At 64.9% G+C, this 21,560-nt stretch overlaps 1 protein-coding gene across 1 annotated transcript in view; it reads right to left on the reverse strand.

The window, feature by feature from the left end:
- HUWE1 (HECT, UBA and WWE domain containing E3 ubiquitin protein ligase 1) overlaps positions 1-21,560 on the reverse strand; it is a 58,538-nt gene that overhangs the window by 21,073 nt on the left and 15,905 nt on the right. The window contains 28 exon segments of the mRNA XM_030969923.1: positions 342-520; positions 1,115-1,200; positions 1,203-1,345; positions 1,673-1,847; positions 2,473-2,606; positions 2,998-3,096; positions 4,084-4,159; positions 4,238-4,380; positions 5,278-5,426; positions 5,428-5,439; positions 5,702-5,893; positions 6,396-6,607; positions 7,285-7,493; positions 8,012-8,078; positions 8,581-8,723; positions 9,570-9,737; positions 10,339-10,534; positions 11,146-11,582; positions 12,018-12,105; positions 12,626-12,802; positions 13,184-13,265; positions 13,356-13,483; positions 14,375-14,527; positions 15,197-15,466; positions 15,824-15,919; positions 16,432-16,554; positions 18,811-19,042; positions 21,077-21,307. Coding sequence (XP_030825783.1) covers positions 342-520; positions 1,115-1,200; positions 1,203-1,345; positions 1,673-1,847; positions 2,473-2,606; positions 2,998-3,096; positions 4,084-4,159; positions 4,238-4,380; positions 5,278-5,426; positions 5,428-5,439; positions 5,702-5,893; positions 6,396-6,607; positions 7,285-7,493; positions 8,012-8,078; positions 8,581-8,723; positions 9,570-9,737; positions 10,339-10,534; positions 11,146-11,582; positions 12,018-12,105; positions 12,626-12,802; positions 13,184-13,265; positions 13,356-13,483; positions 14,375-14,527; positions 15,197-15,466; positions 15,824-15,919; positions 16,432-16,554; positions 18,811-19,042; positions 21,077-21,307 — 4,400 coding nt within the window.

A 21,560-nucleotide genomic window follows, 5' to 3' on the forward strand; every position in this document is an offset into this window, starting at 1 on the left:
CACACCCCCTTAGGCCCCACCCCTGCTGTGTCCCTGGGTCTGTGCCGTGTTTTGGGGGTCTCTCCCTGTCCCCCTGTGTCTCCAGAAGCCCTCCAGGTGTCCCCAAGTGTCCCCAGGTGCCCCAGGTGTGCCCAGGTGTCCCCAGGTCCCCAGGTGTGCCCACTCACTGCTGGCTGTGATATGCCCAGGTCCCCCCAGGTGTCCCCAGGTGTGCCCAGGTACCCCGAGGTGTGCCCACTCGCCTGCCTGGCTGTGAATGTCCCCATGGGTGTCCCCAGATGTGCCCAGGTGTGCCCAGGTTCCCCAGGTGTGCCCAGGTCCCCCCAGGTGCGCCCACTCGCCTGCCTGGCTGCCCGCGCTGCCCTGCTCGTGGAAGAAGTCGTCGAGCAGCTCGTCGTCGGAGCGGGCGATGATGTGAACGTCCTCGTTGCCCACGAGCAGCCGCGCCCGGCCCCGGCTCTGCAGCGGGAGGCTGCTGCTCAGCTGCAGGATGTCTGCGGCCGCCGAGGGGCCCAGGAGCCTGGGGAGGGGGCACGGGGGGGTTAATGGGGGTGCTGGGGGGCTCAGGGGGGTGTGGGACCCCAGGTTGGGGTTGTGGGACCCCCAGGAAGGGGCTGTGGCACAAGCCCAGGTAGTGGATGGGGATTCCCAGGGGGGTTTGGGGGTGACCCCAAGGGGTCTCTGGCCATCCCCAGCAGTGCTCACTCACCGCTGCAGGATCAGGGGGGGTTTGGGTGACCCCAAGGAGGTTTGGGGGTGTTCCCAGGGGGGTTTGGGTGACCCCAAGGAGGTTTGGGGGTGTTCCCAGGGGGTTTGGGTGACCCAAAGGGGTTTGGATGACCCCAATGGGGTTTGGGTGACCCCAAGGTGTCTCTGGCCACTGCCCCCCGCGCTCACTCACCACTACAGGACTGGGAGAGGTTTGGGGGTATTCCCTGGGGGATTTGGGTGACCCCAAGGGGGTTTGGGGGTGTTCCCAGGGGGTTTGGGTGACCCCAAGGGGGTCTGGGGGTGTTCCCTGGGGATTTGGGTGACCCCAAGGGGGTCTGGGGGTGCTCCCTGGGGATTTTGGGTGATTCCCAGCACCGGGCCGTTCCCAGCAGCGCTCACTCACCGCTGCAGGATCAGGGGCGGGTTGGGCTGCCGTGCCCCCGGGTAGTGCACGTGGATGGTGTGGCCGGCGTTGGCCGTCAGCTGCCGCGCAGCGTGCGCTGGCTCCGGCCCAGCCCCTGCGCCAGGCGGGCGCCCCCCGGGCCGGCGCCCAGCCCCAGCCCCCCGTGCTCCGCGTGCCGCACCAGCAGAGGGTGGCTGGCCGGGATGTTCCCGGGGAACGGCGGGATGTCGGCTGGAACGGGGGGAACGGGGGGTCAGGCACCCCAAAAACCACGGGATGGGGGAAATGAGGGGTCAGACACCCCAAAAACCATGGCGGGGGAACAGGGGGGTCAGACACCCCAAAAACCATGGAGGGAATTGGGGAAAACACCCCAAAAACCACAGGGATGGTGTACCCAAATCCCCTCCCAGTTCCCTCCCAGTCCATCCCAGTGCCCCCTGATCCCCTCCCAGTTCCTCCCCAGTGCCCCCCAATCCCCCCCCAGTCCATCCCAGTGCCCCCCAATCCCTCCCAGTCTATCCCAGTTCCCCCCAGTCCCCCCCCCCAGTGCCGTACTGGGGCTGGAGAACATGTTGTCGAACTCGATGATGAGGTCGTCGTCGCGGTCGAAGCGCTCGAAGCGCACGAGGGGCGAGGCGTTCATGTCGGGGTAATCCTCGTCCAGCTCCATCTCCGAGCCATCATCATCATCCTCTTCCTCCTCCTCGCCTTCCTCGCCCTCCTCATCGTCCTGGCAGGGCCCACCAGGGGGTCAGCAGCCCCCAAATTGGGGGGTTTTGGCCCAAAATAGCCCCCCCGATCCAGAACTGGGGCATTTCACCCCAAAATAGCCCCCCCGATCCAAAATTGGGGCATTTTTACCAAAACCAGAACTGCTGACCCAAAATTTGGGGTACCTGGACTCCAAATGGCACCCCAGACCCAAAACTTGGGGCATCTTGACCCAAAACAGGGACCCCAACCCCAAAATGGGCGCCCCAACTCCAAAAAAGGGACCCCAACCCCAAAACAGGGACCCCAAACCCAAATCAAAGACCCCTAACCCCAGAACAGGGACCTCAAACCCAAAACAGGGCACCCCAACCCCAAAGTCACACCCTGACCCCAAAATGGGGGTACCCCTACTCCAAATGGCACCCCAGACCCAAAATTTGGGGCAGCTTGACCCAAACCAGGGACCCCAACCCCAAACCAGGGACCCCAACCCCAAAAGTGACGCCCTGACCCCAAAACGGGGGCACAGCTACAAAGACCCCGTCATTTAGAGGGGGGGACCCCAATCTTTGAGGGTGACCCCGATGTTCTGGGGGCACCCCTGAGTTTTGGGGGGGGGGTCCTCAGTGCCTTAAGCCCACCTGATCATCCTCATCCTCCTCTTCCTCCTCCTCCTCCTCGTCCTGGCTGTCGTCCTCGTCCTCGTTGCTGCCGCTGCTGTCTTCCTCCTGCGTGTGCTCCTCCTCATCCTCGGGGTCCAGGATGTTCATGGAATCTGTGGGGAGGGGTCGGGGGGGGTCTGTAGGGCCCTGAGACCCCCCTGGGGACGCCCCCAAATCCCCAACCCGAATTGCCCCCCCCTCAATCCCATAAAGGAGCCCAAAGCCCCCAGGGCACTCCAGCCTGGTGGTACCTGCAGAGCCCTGGGGACCTCCCAGTGCCCCCCAGTCCCCCAGTCCCTCCCAGTCCCTCCCAGTCCCCCCCAGTCCCCCCAGTGCCTCCCAGTCCCTCCCAGTCCCCCCAGTTCCTCCCAGTCCCCCCAGTCCCTCCCAGTACCCCCCAGTCCCCCCCAGTGCCTCCCAGTGCCTCCCAGTGCCTCCCAGTCCCCCAGTCCCTCCCAGTCCCTCCCAGTCCCCCCAGTGCCTCCCAGTGCCCCCAGTGCCCACCTTCCCGGTTGGCCTGCAGTGTGGACGCCTGGCTGAGGTTGGAGGGAGCCTCGTCCATCAGAACGTCCTCCTGAGACTCGTCCTCGGCCGAGCGGCTCACTGGGGACAGGGGGACACGGCCAGGGGTCAGCCTGATGGCCAGGGGTCACCCTGATGGTCAGGGGGTCACTCTGATGGTCAGGGGTCAGCCTGATGGTCAGGGGGTCACTCTGATGGTCAGGGGTCAGCCTGATGGTCAGGGGGTCACTCCGCTGCCCAGCGGTCACTCCGTTCCCCAGCGGTCACTCCGTTCCCCACTGGTCACTCCGTCCATTCCCCACTGGTCACTCCGTTCCCCAGCGGTCACTCCATTCCCCACTGGTCACTCCGTCCATTCCCCGCTGGTCACTCCCCCGCTGGTCACTGGTCACTCCGCCATTCCCCACTGGTCACTCCATTCCCGCTGGTCCCCACTCCGGTCACTCCGTCCATTCCCCGCTGGTCATCCATTCCCCACTGGTCACCGTCCATTCCCCACTGGTCACTTTCCATCGGTCACTCCGTCCATTCCCCACTGGTCACTCCATTCCCACTGGTCACTCCATTCCCCGCTGGTCACTCCATTCCCCACTGGTCACCCCGTCCATTCCCCACTGGTCACTCCGTATTCCCCACTGGTCACTCCGCTCCCCACTGGTCACTCCATTCCCCGCTGGTCACTCCGTCCATTCCCCGCTGGTCACTCCGTCCATTCCCCACTGGTCACTCCATTCCCCGCTGGTCACTCCATTCCCCACTGGTCACTCCATTCCCCACTGGTCACTCCGTCCATTCCCCACTGGTCACTCCATTCCCCGCTGGTCACTCCGTCCATTCCCCGCTGGTCACTCCATTCCCCCCACTGGTCACTCCATTCCCCGCTGGTCACTCCATTCCCCACTGGTCACTCCGTCCATTCCCCACTGGTCACTCCGTCCATTCCCCACTGGTCACTCCATTCCCCGCTGGTCACTCCATTCCCCGCTGGTCACTCCGTCCATTCCCCACTGGTCACTCCATTCCCCGCTGGTCACTCCATTCCCCGCTGGTCACTCTGCCGTCCCTCACCGATGATGGCGCTGTTGCCGTCGGCGCCGTCCCTCTCCAGCAGTTCATCAATGAGATCCTCCAGCTCATTCTCCACCTGGGGGGGGCACAGGGGGGTTTGGGGGCGCTGGGGGGCACTCGGGGGCACTCGGGGGTTTGGGGAGGGGTCCCTGACCTGCATCTCCTGCGTGCTGAGCCCCTCGGGCTGCCCGGCCAGCACCACCGCGTCCCCCTCGGCCTCGCCGTCCATGTCCCCGTCGGCCGCCTGCCTGCGCCGCCTCCGCGTCCTCCTCGGGGGCTCGGGGTCCCCGGGGTCCCCTGGGGGGGACAGGGGGGTCACGGGAGGTGTGGGGGGGACAGGGGGGTCCCCCTGCGCTGCCTCCGCGTCCTCCTCGGGGGGCTCAGGGGGGTCATGGGGTGTGTGGGGACGGGGGGATCACGAGGGGGTTCCCCCTGGGAGAAGGGGGCAGGTAAAGGACGGGTGGGAGATGGGGGGGAATTGAGGGGCAGTGGGGTGAACTGGGAGGGCTGGGGGTGACACTGGGGGGGTCCAGGGGGCTGTGGGTGACCCTGGGGGGACACTGGGTGACACTGGGGCTGTGGGTGTGACTGTGACCATAGGGTGACACCAGGAGGCTGTGGGTGACCCTGGGGCTGTGGGTGACCCTGGGGCTGGGGTACCTGGTTGATGACCTGTGTGGTGACCTGGGGTGTGGGTGTGGGTGACCGTGGGGCTGTGGCTGTGGGTGACCCTGGGGCTGTGGCAATGGGGTGACCCAGGGGCCGTGGGTGACCCGGGGGCTGTGGGTGACCTGGGGCTGTGGCTGTGGGACCCTGGGGCTGTGGCAATGGGGTGACCCGGGCGTGGGTGACCGGGGGCGTGGGGTGACCCGGGGCTGTGGGTGACCCTGGGGCTGTGGGGGGTGGTGACCCGGGGGCTGGGGGTGGGGGCCGTGGGTGACCCTGGGGCTGTGGGTGTGGGTGACCCTGGGGCTGGTGTGGGTGACCCTGGGGCTGTGGGTGACCCTGGGGCTGTGGGTGTGGGTGACCCTGGGGCTGTGGCAATGGGGTGACCCGGGGGCCGTGGGTGACCCTGGGGCTGTGGGTGTGGGTGACCGTGGGGCTGTGGGTGACCCGGGGGCCGTGGGTGACCCTGGGGCTGTGGCAATGGGGTGACCCGGGGGCTGTGGGGTGACCCGGGGCTCCCGGGGGTACCTCCGTCGGGGGGCGCAGCCCCTGCCTCGCGGGCTCCCCCGTTGCCCTCGGCCTTGCTCTTGCTGGAGGAGCCCTTGGCCCCGAAGAGCCCGCTGGGCTGGTTCACGCGGCGGACACCCAGCTCAGCCCCTTCAGCGCGGTCACCGATCGGCCATGTTGGGGCTGGGGACCCCCAAAGCCAGCAGGCCCCAAACCGCAGGACAGACCAAAAGGGGGCCCCAAAGCCAGCAGGGATCCCCCCAAACCCAGCAGGAACCTCCCCAAACCCAGCAGGGACCCCCAAATCCAGCACAGACCCCTCCCCAAAATCCAGCAGGGACCCAGAACCCAAGGGGAACCCCCAAACCTAGCAGGGAGCCCAAACCAGCAGGAACCTCCCCAAAACCAGCAGGGACCCCTCCCCAAACCCCCTGAGGCCCCTCACCTGGACAGGTCGAGGCTGTGGGGCACGCGGGCCAGGTCGTTGACCAGCCCCTTCTTGAGGAACAGGCGGATGATGTTGTTCATGCCGTTGTGGGCCGGCTTGGCCGCGCTGCTGTAGAAGCTCGAGGTGGACGGGCACGACTCCATGATGGTGCTGATGATGCACATGACGGCCTGAGCCTGTGGGGACAGCCTGCGGGGGACAGCGGTCACTCCAGGGTGACAGTGGTCACTCGGGGGACACCGGTCACTCCAGGGTGACAGTGGTCATTCCAGGGGATAACAGTCATTCCAGTCCCCACGCTGCCCCCATTGTCCCCACGCTGTCCACACTGTCCCCCAGCTGTCCCCATTGTCCCCACACTGTCCCCCAGCTGCCCCCATTGTCCCCACACTGTCCCCCAGCTGTCCCCATTGTCCCCACACTGTCCCCACGCTGTCCCCATTGTCCCCACACTGTCCCCACACTGTCCCCCTTGTCCCCACACTGTCCCCAGCTGTCCCCACACTGTCCCCCTCTGTCCCCACACTGTCCCCCAGCTGTCCCCATTGTCCCCACACTGTCCCCACACTGTCCCCATTGTCCCCACACTGTCCTCAGCTGTCCCCACGCTGTCCCCACACTGTCCCCATTACCCCCACACTGTCCACACTGTCCCCCCGCTGTCCCCATTGTCCCCACGCTGTCCCCACACCTGGCGTGTTTCTCGGTGCTCTCGGCCATGGCCAGGGCGCGGCCCAGCGCGGCCTTGACCTCGTTCACCAGGGCCACCTGGGCGTCGGTGCCGCTGCCGGCCGCGGCCAGGCTGGCCAGGAAGAGCCGCGCCAGCGCCGGCGTGTCCTTGTCCTCGGCGTTCTGCTGGTGCGGCAGCAGGTGGTCCAGCACAAAGGCCAGCACGCTGCAGTCCTGCGGGGACACGGGGGTCACACGCCCGGACCCACGGCCAGGGGACAGACGGGACCTGGGGGACCCTCAGAGGAAGGGGACAAGGGACCCTCGAGCACAGGGGACAGGACTGAGGTGTTTGGGGGCACAGGGGACCCCAAGGTGTGGGGACAAGGGACCTCCGAGCACAGGGGACAGGAATGAGGTATCTGGGGGGACAGGGGAACAGGGGACCCTAATAATCAAGGTGACAAAGCACCCTTCTACAAGTGGTGACAAGGGAGCCCCCCCCCTTCTGACAGCCGGAGCACAGGGGGTGACAGAACCCCCCCATACACACCCTGACAGGGACACGGCTCCCTGGTGGCAGTGGCCACCCCTGTCCCTGTCCCTGTCCCCACGGTGTCACCTCCTTGATGAGCTCAGACTGCCCCCCGCACACAGGCGTCCCTGTCCCTGTCCCTGTCCCCGGTGTCACCTCCTTGATGAGCTCAGACTGCCCTCCCGCACACACGGCTGTCCCTGTCCCTGTCCCTGTCCCCACGGTGTCACCTCCTTGATGAGCTCAGACTGCCCCCCCGGCACACACGGCTGTCCCTGTCCCTGTCCCTGTCCCCCGCGGTGTCACCTCCTTGATGAGCTCAGACTGCCCCTCCCGGCACACACGGCTGTCCCTGTCCCTGTCCCCGCGGTGTCACCTCCTTGATGAGCTCGGACTGGCCCACGCTGTAGCTGTAGTTGGCGATCAGGGCGGCGATGCCCACGTAGGAGCGCACCAGCTCTGCCAGCAGCCGCAGGATGGTCGAGGTGGGCATCAGGGGCTTGGAGCCCCTCGCCCGGCCCCGCTCCTCGCCGCGCTCCCCCTCCTTCTCCTTGCGGCCCTCGCGGCCCTCCTCGGGGCTGGATGCTGTGGGGACACGGGGACAGCGTCAGGGGACAGCCAGGGGGCATGGGGACAGGGTCAGGGGCCATGGGGACAGCGTCAGGGGACAGGGGGACAGCCAGGGGACAGCCAGGGGGCATGGGGACAGGGTCAGGGGACATGGGGACAGGGTCAGGGGACATGGGGACAGCGTCAGGGGACAGTCAGGGGACATGGGGACAGCACTGGGGACAGTCAGGGGACACGGGGACAGCGTCAGGGGACAGCATCAGGGGACAAGGGGACAGCTTTAGGGGACACAGGGGAGCAGGGGGGCACCATTAGGAGGCTCAGGGACCTTGGGGACCTCAGGGACAGTGGGGACTCAGGGACAGGAGGGGCTCAGGGACACGGAGGGGACAGTGAGGGCTCAGGGACACCGGGATGTGTGGGGGCACAGAGAAGATGTTGGGGGGGGGCGTGGGAGGATCAGGGTCACAGGGACATGGGGGGGACATCAGGGACAAGCAAGGGACACCAGGGGACTCGGGGGACAGCGCCACCTTCTCCCTGGGGCGTTCCCGAGGGCGGCGTCTCTGCCGCGGCTCCATCAGCAGCAAAAACCTGGGCCTGGGGGAGCAGGGGGTCAGAGCCTGGGGGGACCCCAAAACCCCACAGACCCCAGTGACACCCCCAGAGCCCCCCCAAAACCCACTGTTAACCCCTTCCTGAAACATCAGTGACCCTGGCAATGCCGGGTGCTCCAAATCCCCTCCAAATCCCCCCAAAACCCCAAAACCACACCCCAGCCCCCCCAAACCATACCTCAGAGCCCTCAGCCTCCCCCAAACTGCCCCCCCAGGCCCTGGAACCCCTCAGTCCCCCGAAATCCCCTCCCAGTCCCCCCAAATCCCCTCCTAGCTCCCTAATCCACCCCTCAGCCCCCCCAAATCTCCTCCCAGTCCCCCCAAATCCCTTCCCAGTCCCCATCCCCTCCCAGCCCCCCCAAATCCCCTCCCAGTCCCCCCAAATCCCCTCCCAGCCCCCCAAACCACCCCCCAGTCCCCCCAAATCCCTTCTCAGTCCCCCCCAAACCACCCCCAGCCCCCCAAGCCCCCCCAAGCCCCCATACGTTGATGGCGAAGCCGGCAGGGGGGTCGAAGTCAGCGGGCGGGCGGGTGAGGCTGCGGTACTGCTGGTACATGTCGTCGCCAATGTCCGACAGCAGCTGGCTCACCTCGCTGGGCGCCGCGCTCTTGGGGTCCCCCTTGTCACCTGAGGGGGGACACGGCGCTCAGGGGGGACAGGGGGCACCCCCGGAGGGGCTGGGGATGCCTGGGGGATGGGGCACCCTGATTGCCCCCTACAGGGACACCACAATTCCGTCCCTATGTGGACACCCCAATTCCTTCCCTATAGGAACATCCCAATTCCTTCCCTACATGAAGACCCCCAATTCCCCCTTTATGGACACCCCAATTTTCCTATATGGACACCCCAATTCCCCCTTTATGAACACCCCAGTTTTCCTATATGGACACCCCAATTCCCCATTTAAGGACACCCCAATTTTCCTATATGGACACCCCAATTCCTTCCCCTATAGGAACACCCCAATTCCTTCTCTATATGAACACCCCAATTTCCCCTTTATGAACACCCCAATTTTGCTATATGGACACCCCAATTCCTCCCCTATATGAACACCCCAATTCCTCCCCTATATGAACACCCCAATTTTCCTATATGAACACCCCAATTTTCCTTTATGGACACCTCAATTTTCCTATATGAACACCCCAATTCCATTCCTATACAGACACCCCAATCCCTTCCCCATATGAAGATCCCCCCCCAAATCCCTTTCCACATCTACCTGGCTCCCTGGGGACACCCCAATTTCCTCCTGCGCCCCCCAATCCTTGCCCTCTGTGCCCCCCTCTCTTCACAACCCCCCAAACCTCCCTGGGGGTGTCAGCCCCCACTGTGGGGAACCCAAGCCCCCCAGACCCTTATAAGAGGACCAGGGCATTGCACGGGACACCCCAATTCCTGCTCCACGTGCCCCCCACTCCTCCCTCTGCCCCCCCGAGCCCCCCCAGCCCCCTGAGCCCCCCGTACCCTCATCGGGGGCGTGGTAGGCAGCCAGGGCGTTGAGCATGTCGTAGATGACATCGCGGATGGGCTCGGGGATGGGCGGCAGCGCGGCCGCCTTGGCCGGCGTGGTCTTCACCAGCTGCACCGCGTTGGGCCCCTTGATCCGCAGGTTCTCAAACTCGTCGTCAGAGGCTGGGAAATCGGGGGGAAATTGGGGGTCAGGGATTTGGGGGGATCCTCAGCGGTGTCAGGTTGGGGATGAGGATGAGATGGGACGCTGGTTTTTGGGGGATGGAGGCATCTCTGGGGTGCCCATTCTGAGAGACCCCTGTTCTGAGAATAAGAGGAGCCCTGGGATCCCATTTTTGGGGAGAGAAGCATCCCTGGGACCCCCATTCTGAGGGTGAAGGGACCCCTGGAACCTCATTTTTGGGGATGAAGGCACCCCTAGGACCTGTGTTCTGAGAGACCCTTGGAACCCCATTTTTTGGGGATAGAGACACCCTGGGATCCCCTCTAGGAATCCTCCCAGGGACCCCCAGGATTCCACCCACATTCCTGTCCCCCTTCCAGAACCATCCGCCCCCATCCCAGCCCCCCTCCAGGAGCCCGTTCCAGGTACCCAGACCCTCCCCAGGTGCCCCCCATGCCCCCTCCAGGACCTGCCACGTCTCTGTCCCCCCATCGAGGACCCCCTCCAGGATCCCCCCCCCATCCCAGACCCTCCTCGAGGAGCCTATTCCGGGTACCCAGACCCTCCCGAGCCCCCCCCAGGACCCCCCCAGCCCCTCACCGGTGCCGGAGCCGCGCGGCGCGGGCAGGGCGATGCGGATGCAGCCCGTGGCCACCTCGGTGAAGACGTTGGGGCTGCGGCAGGCGGCGGGGCCCAGCACCCGCAGGATGTAATTCACCTCCCGAGAGCCCAGGCTGCCAGAAACCACCCCCGAGGTGGTGCTGCCCGCCCCGCTCGTGGCCGCTGACCGAACCACCTGGGCACGGGGACGTGGTGGGGACACGGTGGGCACGGGGCCACAGGGGCATCCCCGGGAGAGCTTCCCGTGGGAGCCCCAGAGCTGCAGAGCTCTCCCTGGCCCTGCTGGCCCCAGAGCGCCAGTTCCCCGATCCCCTTGTCGCCTGGATCCCAATTCCCTGATCCCCCTGTCCCCATAACCCCCAGTTCCCCGATCCCCTTGTCGCCTGGATCCCAATTCTCTGATCCCCCTGTCCCCATGACCCCCAATTCTCTGATACCCCTGTCTCCATGAACCCCAGTTCCCCAATCCCCTTGTCCCCCAGATCCCAATTCCCTCACGTCCCTGTCCCCTGCAGCCCCAATTCCCTGTTCCCCTCTCTCCCAGCCCCCCAACTCCCCACTCCCTTTATCTCCCTTTATCCCCCCACTTCCTTCTCCCCTTCCCTCCACCCCGCCACTCCCCCTCTCCCCCAGACCCCAATTTCCTCTCCCCTTCTTCCCCAGCCCCCCAGCTCCTCTCCCCTCATCCCACCCCCCTAATCCCCTCTCCCTTTACCCCGCTCACTCCCAGCACCCCAATCCCCCTCTCCCCTTACCCCGCTCACCCCCAGCCCCCAAGCCCCTCACCTTCTCCATGGTGTGCCTCAGCGTGCAGGGGTCCTCGATGATGTGCCGGAAGAGCAGCGTGACGAGCGGCGTGAAGCCGGTGAAGCCGGAGCTCTGTGTGAGCGCCAGGATGGTGCGCGTGGAGCGCAGCTCGGCGAACAGCAGCGCGTGCTTGTGCTGCCGCGTCAGGCGCAGGCACAGGCGCAGCGTGGCGTGCAGCGTGTCGGGGTCCACGGGCACGCCCAGCATGCTGACGCATGCCCGCAGCACGGCCGGCACCGCCTCCTCCGCCAGGCCCCGCACCGGAGCCTCGGCGTCCGCGCCCGGCTCGTCCCGCGGCTCCTCGGGAGTGGGAGTGGGGCAGGGAGGGGACGGGCAGGGGCCGGTGGGAGTGGTGCTGCTGGTGCTGGTGGTGGTGGTGGAAGGGGGGTCTTCGTCTGTAGAAGGGGGGTCCGGAGCTGTGGGGATGAGGAAAGGGGTGAGGAGGGTGGGTTTTGGGGGTGGGTATGGCTGGGGGGTCTGGGGCACTTACTCGTGGCCCCTGTGACCCCCCATGGCCACTCTGATCCCCCATGGCCATTCTGACCCCCCATGGCCATTCTGATCCCATCATGACCCCTGTGACCCCCCCATGATCATTCTGACCCCCCCGACCCGCTCATGACCCCACTGTGACCCCCCATGATCACTCTGATCCCCCATGGCCATTCTGACCCCACCATGACTACCCCCAGACTCTGCCAAAACCCCTCCGACCCCCTCCATGACCCCTCAGACCCCCCCCAAAACCCCTCAGATCCCCCAAAACCCCTCAGCCCCCCAAAACCCCTCAGACCCCCCCCCAGCCCCATACCGGGGGTCTCATCCTTGCCCTTCCCCTCGGGGTCCTCAGCCCCCCCCTCGTCGCGCGCCCTTCCCGCCGCGGGGGGGTCTCAGCAGCGTCAGCATCACCGGGCGCCGGTTCCCGGTCTCCTCGTTCACCTGGGGGTGACAGGGGTGACACCGGGGCCCCTCCCCACGGGGTGACACCAGGGATGTCCCTCTGCCATGGCGGGGATTCCCGTGTCTCACCAGGTGACACCAGCGGGGAGTCACCTGCAGTGGGTGACACTGGGCTGGGTGGCACCAGGGCTCTGTGCCCTGTCCTTAGGGGAGTGTCCCCCTGCCCTGGGTGACCCTGGGCTGTGTCCCCATGACCATGGGCTGTGTCCCCGTGCCCTGGCTGACCGCAGCCCCTGTCCCCGCGCCCCCCAGCCCCTCACCTGCACCATGGTGGTGAACTGCACAGTGCAGCAGTGTGTCCCCATGACCCTGGGTTGTGTCCTCATGACCATGGGCTGTGTCCCCATGCCCTGGCTGACCCCAGGGCTGTGTCCCCAAGCCCTGGGGCTGTGTCCCCACACTCCAGGGCTGTGTCCCCATGACCCTGGGCTGTGTCCCCATGCCCTGGGGCTGTGTCCCCACACCCCAGCCCCTGTCCCCGCGCCCCCCAGCCCCTCACCTGCACCATGGTGGTGAACTGCACGGTGTAGCGCCGCCTGCCGGCCGTGAAGCGCACGCTGGGCTCCCCGGCCCGCCAGGCCGCGTCGATGGTGCTGTTGTTGCTGGCGCTGTAGCTGCACCAGCGGCCCGAGCGGTCGTCAAACCAGCGCCAGTTGTTCCCAGTGGCCTGCAGGTACTGGGGGGGGTGGGGAGGGGGGGGATCAGCGGCCTGGAGCCCCTCGTGTGCCCCCCAAACCCGGCTCGAGGCAGCGCAGGGTGTGCTGGGGTGGTGAGGTCACTGTCCCCATCACAGGGACGCTGTGTGTCCCCCAGGACTCTGTGTGTGACCCCAGATGCTGCGTGTCACCCCCTGCGTCACCCAGGACTCTGTGTGTCACCCACTGCGTCACCCAGGACTCTGTGTGTCACCCACTGTGTCACCCCCTGTGTCCCCCTGCACCCCGTGTGTCACCCCGTGCCACTCTGGCTGCTCCACTCCCATCCCAGCCCCATCGGGTGTCCCCAGGAGCCCCCCACGTCCCCTCCCAGCCCCCCAGGACCCCCCAAATTCCCCCACCTTGTTCATCTGCGCGCGGCGCTTGGAGGACACGGCCGTCTTCTCATAGAAATCGATCAGCAGCAGCACAGGGGTGATCCACCTTTTTTTGGGGGGGGGGCAGAGGAGTTGTGAGAGCATCCCAGGGGGGTTTTGGGGGGTTCTGGGGGGGTCTGCGAGGGTCACTCCTTACTTGGGGGTCTGCACCTCCTTGTGCTCCTTGGCAGCCTGCAGGCAGGGCTGCACCACCTCCAGCAGCTTGATCAGCACGTCCAGCACGCAGCTGGACTCCACCACGCGGGCACAGGGCAGCTTCAGCTCCTGGGGCGCCCCAAAATCATCAGCACCCCAAAATATCCACCAAAAACACCCCCAAAATCCCGGCCAAAATAGCCACAAATGCCCCCAAAATATCCACAGAAACAGCCCCAAAATATCCACAGAAACAGCCCCAAACCAGCACGCAGCTGGACCCCACCATGGCAGCTTCAGCTCCTGGGGCGCCCCAAAAACATCAGCACCCCAAAATATCCAACAAAAACACCCCCAAAATATCCAACAAAAACACCCCCAAAATACCCTCAAAACACCCCAAACCAACCCCAAACCTCAAGATTTCTGGAAAACGGAAAACACCCGGCATATTTTGTGAGGGAAATGAGGTCCAGGGACGCTGGGGTGTTCCCCCCAATTTTTGGGGTGCCTCCCCAGGTTTGGGGCTGTCCCTTCCAGGTTTTGGGGTCACTCTCCAGGTTCTGGGATCCCCCCCGAAGTTTTGGGTTTTCTTCCCCACCCCAGCTTTTTGGGGGCCTCTCCAGGTTTTGGGGTTAACTCGCCCAGGTTTTGGGGTCACTCCCCCATGTTTTGGGGTAACCCCTCCAGGTTCTGGGTTAATCCCCTCAGGTTTTGGGGTCACTCCCTCCACGTTTTATGGTCACTCCCCCTGGGTTTTGGGGTCACTCCCCCAGGTTTTGGGTTAACTCGCCCAGGTTTTGGGGTAACCCTCCCAGGTTTTGGGGTAACCCCTCCAGGTTCTGGGTTAATCCCCTCAGGTTTTGGGGTCACTCCCCCCAAGGTTTGTGGTCATTCCCCCAGGTTTTATGGTCACTCCCTCAGGTTTTGGGGTCACTCCCCCCCAGGTTTTGGGTTAACCCGCCCAGGTTTTGGGTTAACCCGCCCAGGTTCTGGGGTCCCCCCCGGGTTTTGGGGTACCTCGAAGAGCAGGGTGAGCAGCAGGATGCGCGTGGCCAGGTTGGAGGCCTGGGGCAGGGTGGCCATCTGGCTGATCCACTCGGACACCGTCTTGGTGTCGCTGGTGGTCAGCGGCACGGCCGCCTTGATCAGGACATCGGCTGCTTCCCACACCTGGGGGTCAGCGGTCAGTGGGTCAGTAGGGTCAGGGGTCACTGGGGGTCAGCAGGGTCAGTAAGATTTAGGGGAGGTCAGCGGGGGTCAGAGAATCAATGGTCAATAGGGGTCAGTGTGGTTCAGAGGGTCAGAGTGATCAGTGGGGTGCAAGGGGGCACCGGGCACACCTGGGGGTTCAGGGGGTCTCAGGGTGAGTTTAGGGGGTCTCAGGGTGGGTTTAGGGGTCTCAGGGTGGGTTTAGGGGGTCTCAGGGTGGGTTTGGGGGGTCTCAGGGTGGGTTTGGGGGTCTCAGGGTGGGTTTGGGACAGGTTTAGGGCGGGTTTAGGCCAGGTTTAGGGCTCCATACCTGCTGCACCACCTGTTTGAGCACCGAGTCCCGGTAGGCCAGACTATTGCGGTGCATGGCCGTCATTAGGGGTCAGGGGTCTCGGGGTGGGTTTGGGGGGTCTCAGGGCCGGTTCAGGGTGGGTTTAGGGTGGGTTTAGGGCGGGTTTAGGCTGGGTTCAGAGCTCCATACCTGCTGCACCACCTGTTTGAGCACGCTGTCCCGGTAGGCCGGGCCGTTGCAGCACACAGCCACCATTGGGGTCAGGGTGGGTTTGGGGATCTCGGGGTGGGTTTGGGACAGGTTTGGAGCAGGTTTAGGGTGGGTTTAGGGCTCCATACCTGCTGCACCACCTGTTTGAGCACGCTGTCCCGGTAGGCCGGGCCGTTGCGGCGCACGGCCGTCATGAGCAGGTCGCAGACGCGGTACACGGTGTCGGGCAGCTCGTCCAGCAGCTGCGAGCAGCCCGGCAGCATCGAGTCCGTGAAGGCGCCGAGCTCGGCCGCCTCCAGGGGCTCGGCCCCCTCGAACTTCTCCAGGCACTTGGCCTCCTCCTCCTCCTGCCGCTCCCGCGCCCGCCGCTCCTCCTCCTCCTTGCGGCACGCGGCCTCCTGCGGGGGAACGGGGTGAGAAATGGGGAGAAATGGGGGGGAAAGGGGGTTTGGGGGGAGAAATGGGGGTTTGGGGGGAGAAATGGGGTTTGGGGGAGGGAAATGGGGGGGAAATGGGGGTTTGGGGCAGGGAAATGGGGGGAGAAAGTTTGTGGGAGAAATGGGGTTTGGGTGGAGAAATGGGGGAGAAATGGGGCAGAAATGGGGTTTGGGGGGGAGAAATAGGGTTTGGGGCAGGGAAATGGGGGTTTGGGGCAGGGAAATGGGGGTTTGGGGGATGTAAAATGGGGGGAGAATGGAGATTTCGGGATAGGAAGCAAGGACTGGGATGGGGAGCGGGGTTTTTGGAGGCGCCACCTCCGGGGACTCGGCCCGCTGCTCCATGGGGATGTCCTGGCCCAGGGACATGGCGATGGCTCTCATCATCTGATCCTCCTCGGACATGCTCAGGTCCTGGGGGCAGCGGCACGGGCTGTGGGGACCTCCCCCAAACCACCCCAAAACCTCCCAGGAACCTCCCCCTCCCCCCCCCACAGAAACACTCAGGACCCCCAAAACCCCCCCAACCACCCAAACTCCCCCAAGACCTCCCCAGTCACTCAGAATCCCCTAAAACTCCTCAGGAACCCTCCAAAACCGCCTTGAAATTCCTCAGATCCTCCTGCCCTGCTTCAGGAGCCCCCATTTATTCCCTCAGCCCCCCAAGTGACCTGTGCTGAGCCCCCCAAACCCCTCCCTGTGCCCCCCAAACCCCTCCCTGACCCCCCAAACCCCTCCCTGAGCCCCCAAACCCCTCTCTGTGCCCCCCAAACCCCTCCCTGTGCCCCCCAAATCCTCCTCATTTCCCCTTTCCTCACTGCAGGACCCCCCCAAATGCCTCCTTATGTCCCCCAAACCCCCCCCTGACCCCCCAAACCCCCCCCCGACCCCCCAGACCCCTCGCCGTGCCCCCCAGCCGCACTGACCCGCGCGGAGCCCCCCATGAGCGGCGGCGGGTGCGTGAGCAGGTACTCCGTGGCCTGCTCCATGGTGTTGGTGTTGAGCAGCGCCTCCATGGCGTGCTCCCGCGAGAAACCCATGTCCATCAGCTGGGGGGCACACACGGGGCTCAGGGGGCACGGCCAGGGCTCCGGGGGATTTAGGGGCACGGGGAAGGGAAGGGTTTGGGGGGGATTTAGGGGCACGGGGAAGGGTTTGGGGGCATTTAGGGGCACAGGGAAGGGTTTGGGGGCATTTAGGGGCACAGGGAAGGGGTTTGGGGGGATTTAGGGGGACCTCCCACCCCCATTTTCCCCCCTCCCACCCCCATTTTCCCCCTCCCACCCCCATTATTCCCCCTCCCACCCCCATTTTCCCCCCTCCCACCCCCATTATTCCCCCCACCCCCCATTTCCCCTCCACCCCCATTTTCCCCCTCCCAACCCCCATTTTCCCCCCTCCCCCCTCCCACCCCATATCCCCCCCTCCCACCCCCATTATCCCCCCTCCCACCCCCATTTTCCCCCTCCCACCCCCATTATTCCCCCTCCCACCCCATTTTCCCCTCCCACCCCATTATTCCCCTCCCACCCCCATTTTCCCCCCTCCCACCCCCCATTATTCCCCCTCCACCCCATTTTCCCCTCCCACCCCCACCTTCCCCTCCCACCCGCCCCTGCTGCTGGTTGCGGGGGCCCCTGCGGCCCCCCCCCCCGCCGGGGGGGCTGTTGGCGCGCGCCACCCCTCCCGCTTCCCCGGCCCACGCCCGCGCATTTTCGCCCGGTCCCGGGCCCCCATGGATGTCGCCCATCGCCACCCCCATTATCCCCCCATGCGCCCCGTATTGCCCAGCGGCGGCGCACCCGGTGCCACAGCTGCTTGATGCAGGCGAATGCAGCCTGGGGGACCCGGGAAAGGAAAAGGGGGGGGGGGGGGAAGGGGGACACAGCGGGAAACAGTGGGGACACGGCAGGGACATGGTGGGGACACGGCAGACATGGGGGACACGCGGTAGGACATGGTGACGAACAGTGGGGACATGGTGGGGACATGGGGGGACACGGTAGGACATGGTGAGGACGTGGCAGGGAGAGAGTGGGGACACGATGGGGGGGACACGGTGGGGAGAAGGGAGGGAAATGAGCAAAACCCGTTTTCCCCCCCCCAAACCCCATTTTCCCCAAACCAGCCATTTTTCCACCCCAAACAAACCCCATTTTTCCCCCCCAAACCCCATTTTCCCTCCCCAAACCCCATTTTCCCTCCCCAAACCCCATTTTGCCCCCCCAAACCCCATTTTCCCCCAAACCCCATTTTCCCTCCCCAAACCCCATTTTCCCTCCCCAAACCCCATTTTTCCCTCCCCAAACCCCATTTTCCCTCCCCAAACCCCATTTTGCCCCCCCAAACCCCATTTTCCCTCCCCAAACCCCATTTTGCCCCCCCAAACCCCATTTTCCCCCCCCAAACCCCATTTTCCTCCCCCAAACCCCATTTTCCCCAAACGCCATTTTTCCCCCCAAACCCCATTTCCCCACCCCCAAACCCCATTTTCCCTCCCCAAACCCCATTTTCCTCCCCAAACCCCATTTCCCCACCCCCCAAACCCCATTTTTCCCTCCCCAAACCCCATTTTCCCCCCAAAACGCCATTTTTTCCACCCCCAAACCCCATTCCCCCTCCTCAAACCCCATTTCCCACCCCCAAACCCCATTTTCCCCCCCCAAACCCCATTTTTCCCCCCAAACCCCATTTTTCCCCCCCAAACCCCATTTTCCCTCCCCAAACCCCATTTTGCCCCCCCCAAACCCCATTTTTCCCTCCCCCAAACCCCATTTTTCCCCCCAAATCCCATTTTCCCTCCCCAAACCCCATTTCCCAACCCCAAACCCCATTTCCCCACCCCCAAACCCCATTTTTCCCCCAAATCCCATTTTCCTCCCCAAACCCCATTTCCCGCACCCCAAACCCCATTTCCCCACCCCAAACCCCCATTTCCCCACCCCAAACCCCCATTTTTCCCCCCCAAATCCCATTTTTCCCCAAACCCCATTTTTCCCCCAAACCCCATTTCCCCACCCCAAACCCCATTTTTCCCTCCCCAAACCCCATTTTCCCCCCCAAACCCCATTTTCCCCTCCCCAAACCCCATTTTGCCCCCCCAAACCCCATTTTCCCCCCAAACCCCATTTTCCCCCCAAACGCCATTTTTCCCCCCAAACCCCATTTCCCCCTCCTCAAACCCCATTTCCCCCCCCCCAAACCCCATTTTTCCCCCCCAAACCCCATTTTTCCCTCCCCAAACCCCATTTTCCCTCCCCAAACCCCATTTCCCCCTCGCCAAACTCGGTTTTCCCCCCGCTCACCTTCTGGGTGACCACGAGGAAGCGCAGGGCGCTGAAGGGGGGGTGTCCGTGCGGGGGGGCCTTGGCAGGCAGCGCGTGGGGCGACTCCAGCACCGTGCTGGGGTTCACCATCTTCTCCACCAGCATCAGCCACGCGTCCAGGAACTCGCCGGTGCCGTCCGGCAGGTCAGGGTGCTCCAGACCTTCCCCCACCGGCACCTTGCCCCCCATGGACAGCGCCCAGTTAAAGGTCCTGGGGGGAGAAAAGGGATTTGGGGTGTTGGGAGGGACCCCGAGGTCATGGGAGGGAGCCCGAGGTCATGGGAGCATCCCCCCACCCACAGGAAGGGAATTGGAGGGGTCAGTGTCCAGGGGCAGGGGCAGTGTCCATGGTCAGTGTCCTTGGTCAGGGTCAGTGTCCTGGGGGGTGCCAGGCTCAGTGTCAGTGTCCAGGGGCACTGGTCAGTGTCCGTGCTCAATGTCCAGTGTCCAAGAGTATTAGTCAGTGTCCAGTCAGTGTCCATGGTCAATGTCCACGGTCAGTGTCCAGTGTCTGGTCAGTGTCCGTGCCCAGTGTCCAGTGTCCAGTCAGAGCCCACGGTCAGTGTCCAGTATCCGTGGTCAATGTGCAGTCAGTGTCCAGTGTCCGGTCAGTCCGTGGTCAGTGTCCAGTGTCCGTGGTCAGTGTCCAGTGTCCGGTCAGTCCGTGGTCAGTGTCCAGTGTCCGTGGTCAGTGTGTGGTCAGTGTCCGTGTCCGTGGTCAGTGTCCAGTGTCCGTGTCAGTGTGTGGTCAGTGTCCAGTGTCCGTGGTCAGTGTCCAGTGTCCGTTGGTCAGTGTGTGGTCAGTGTCCAGTGTCCGTGGTCGTTGTGTGCCGGTCAGTGTTTCTGCAGTGTCCGTGGTCAGTGGCCAGTGTCCGTGGTCAACGCGTGGGCGGTGTCCAGCGCCACCGGTCAGTGTAGACGTCCGGCCTGTGTGGTCAGTGTCCGGTCAGTGCCGGGTCGGTCAGTGTCCAGTGTCGGGCAGTGCGCGCGCCCGTTGGTCAGTGCGTGGTCAGTGCCCAGTGTCCGGGGTCAGTGTCCAGTGTCCGGGCCGCGTGTGGTCAGTGTCCACGCACCGTGCACGGCAGTGTCCAGTGTCCGGCAGTGCGCCGGCACTGTCCGTGTCCGCAGGCAGTGTCCAGTGTACCGTGGTCAGGCGCTGGTCAGTGTCCAGTGTCGCGCGGGTCAGTGTCGGTCACCACCAGGTCACTGCCGAAGCACGGGCACGGGCAGAGGAATTTCTGCAGCATGAGGTGATAGGGGAACGGCGCTGCCCAAACAGCATGGGCGACGGGCACTGCCCACAGCACCGGCAGCGAAGAACGCCAGCCTGCGGAGCACAGGGGGTCAGTGCCGGGCACGGCACCGGGCACTGCCCACGGCACCGGGCACTGCCCACAGCACCGGGCACGGGCACTGACCACAGCACCGGGCACGGCACCGGGCACTGCCGACACCACCAGGCACTGCCCACAGCACCGGGCACGGGCACTGCCCACAGCACCGGCACGGCCACGGGTACTGCCCACAGCACCAGGCCCTGCCCACAGCACCAGGCAGTGACCACGGCACCGTGCACGGGCACTGCCCAAGCTCTGGCCCCTGGAGGTGGCAGACCCACCCCTGTCCCTGTCCCTTGTCCGTCCCTGTCACCCCAGCCCCTCATCTTTCCAAGCCCGCCCCATTCCCAGCCTTGCTCCTCTCCCTCACTGCCGTTCCCAGCTCCTCCTATTCCAGCCTCACCCCTGCCCTATTCCCAATCCTCTTCCCATTCCCGTGCCCATGCACAACTCTATTCCCATTCCCGACCCTATCCCATCCCATTCCTATTCCCGTTCCCATTCTCACTGCATTCCCATCCCATTCCCATTGTCCCCGCTGTCCCCACTGTCATGGTGGTCACTGACCGGAACCGTGGCATTGGGGTGTAGGGGGGTGGTTGCCAGCTCAGCCCCTTGGTCAGCACCGAGACCATGGCCATGCCCATCCCATCCCAAACCCTGTTCCCATCCCATCCCATCCCATCCCATCCCATCCCATCCCATCCCATCCCATCCCATCGATCCCATCCCATCCCATCCCATCCCATGGATCCCATCCCATCCCATCCCATCCCATCCCATCCCATCCCATCCCATCCCATCCCATCCCATCCCATCCCATGGATCCCATCCCATGGATCCCATCCCATGGATCCCATCCCAGTTCCTGCTCCCGTCCCATTCCCGTTGTCCCCGCGGTCACTGACCGGAACCGCGGCGTGGGGGTGTAGGGGGGCGGTTGCCAGCTCAGCCCCTTGGTCAGCAGCCGGGTCAGGCGGCCGAGGCCGGTAGCCCCAAGGGCGAAAGGGAGCCGGGGGCCGCGCGGCTGCGGGGACACGGGGACAGTGAGACCACGGGTGGGCAGACGGCTGCCGCCAGGGGCACGGGGGCAGAGCGCAGCGACCAGCAGCCCGGGGAGCTTGGCCAGCGCCGCCCAGCTGCGGTGCTGAGGGGACGGGGACAGGACAGTGAGACCACAGGTGGGGACAGACGGACACAGGGGACAGAGGACACTGGGACAGAGGGACAGAGGGACAGAGGGACACAGGGGACAAGCTTGGCCAGCGCCCAGCCGAGCCATGACAAGGCTGTGGGGACACGGGGACAGAGGGACATGAGGGACAGAGGGACACAGGGGACAGAGGGACATGAGGGACAGAGGGACAAGCTTGGCCAGGGCCCACCCAGCCA

The sequence above is a fragment of the Camarhynchus parvulus genome, unplaced genomic scaffold (genome assembly GCF_901933205.1).
Source record: "Camarhynchus parvulus unplaced genomic scaffold, STF_HiC, whole genome shotgun sequence".
In the NCBI taxonomy this organism is placed as follows: domain Eukaryota; kingdom Metazoa; phylum Chordata; class Aves; order Passeriformes; family Thraupidae; genus Camarhynchus; species Camarhynchus parvulus.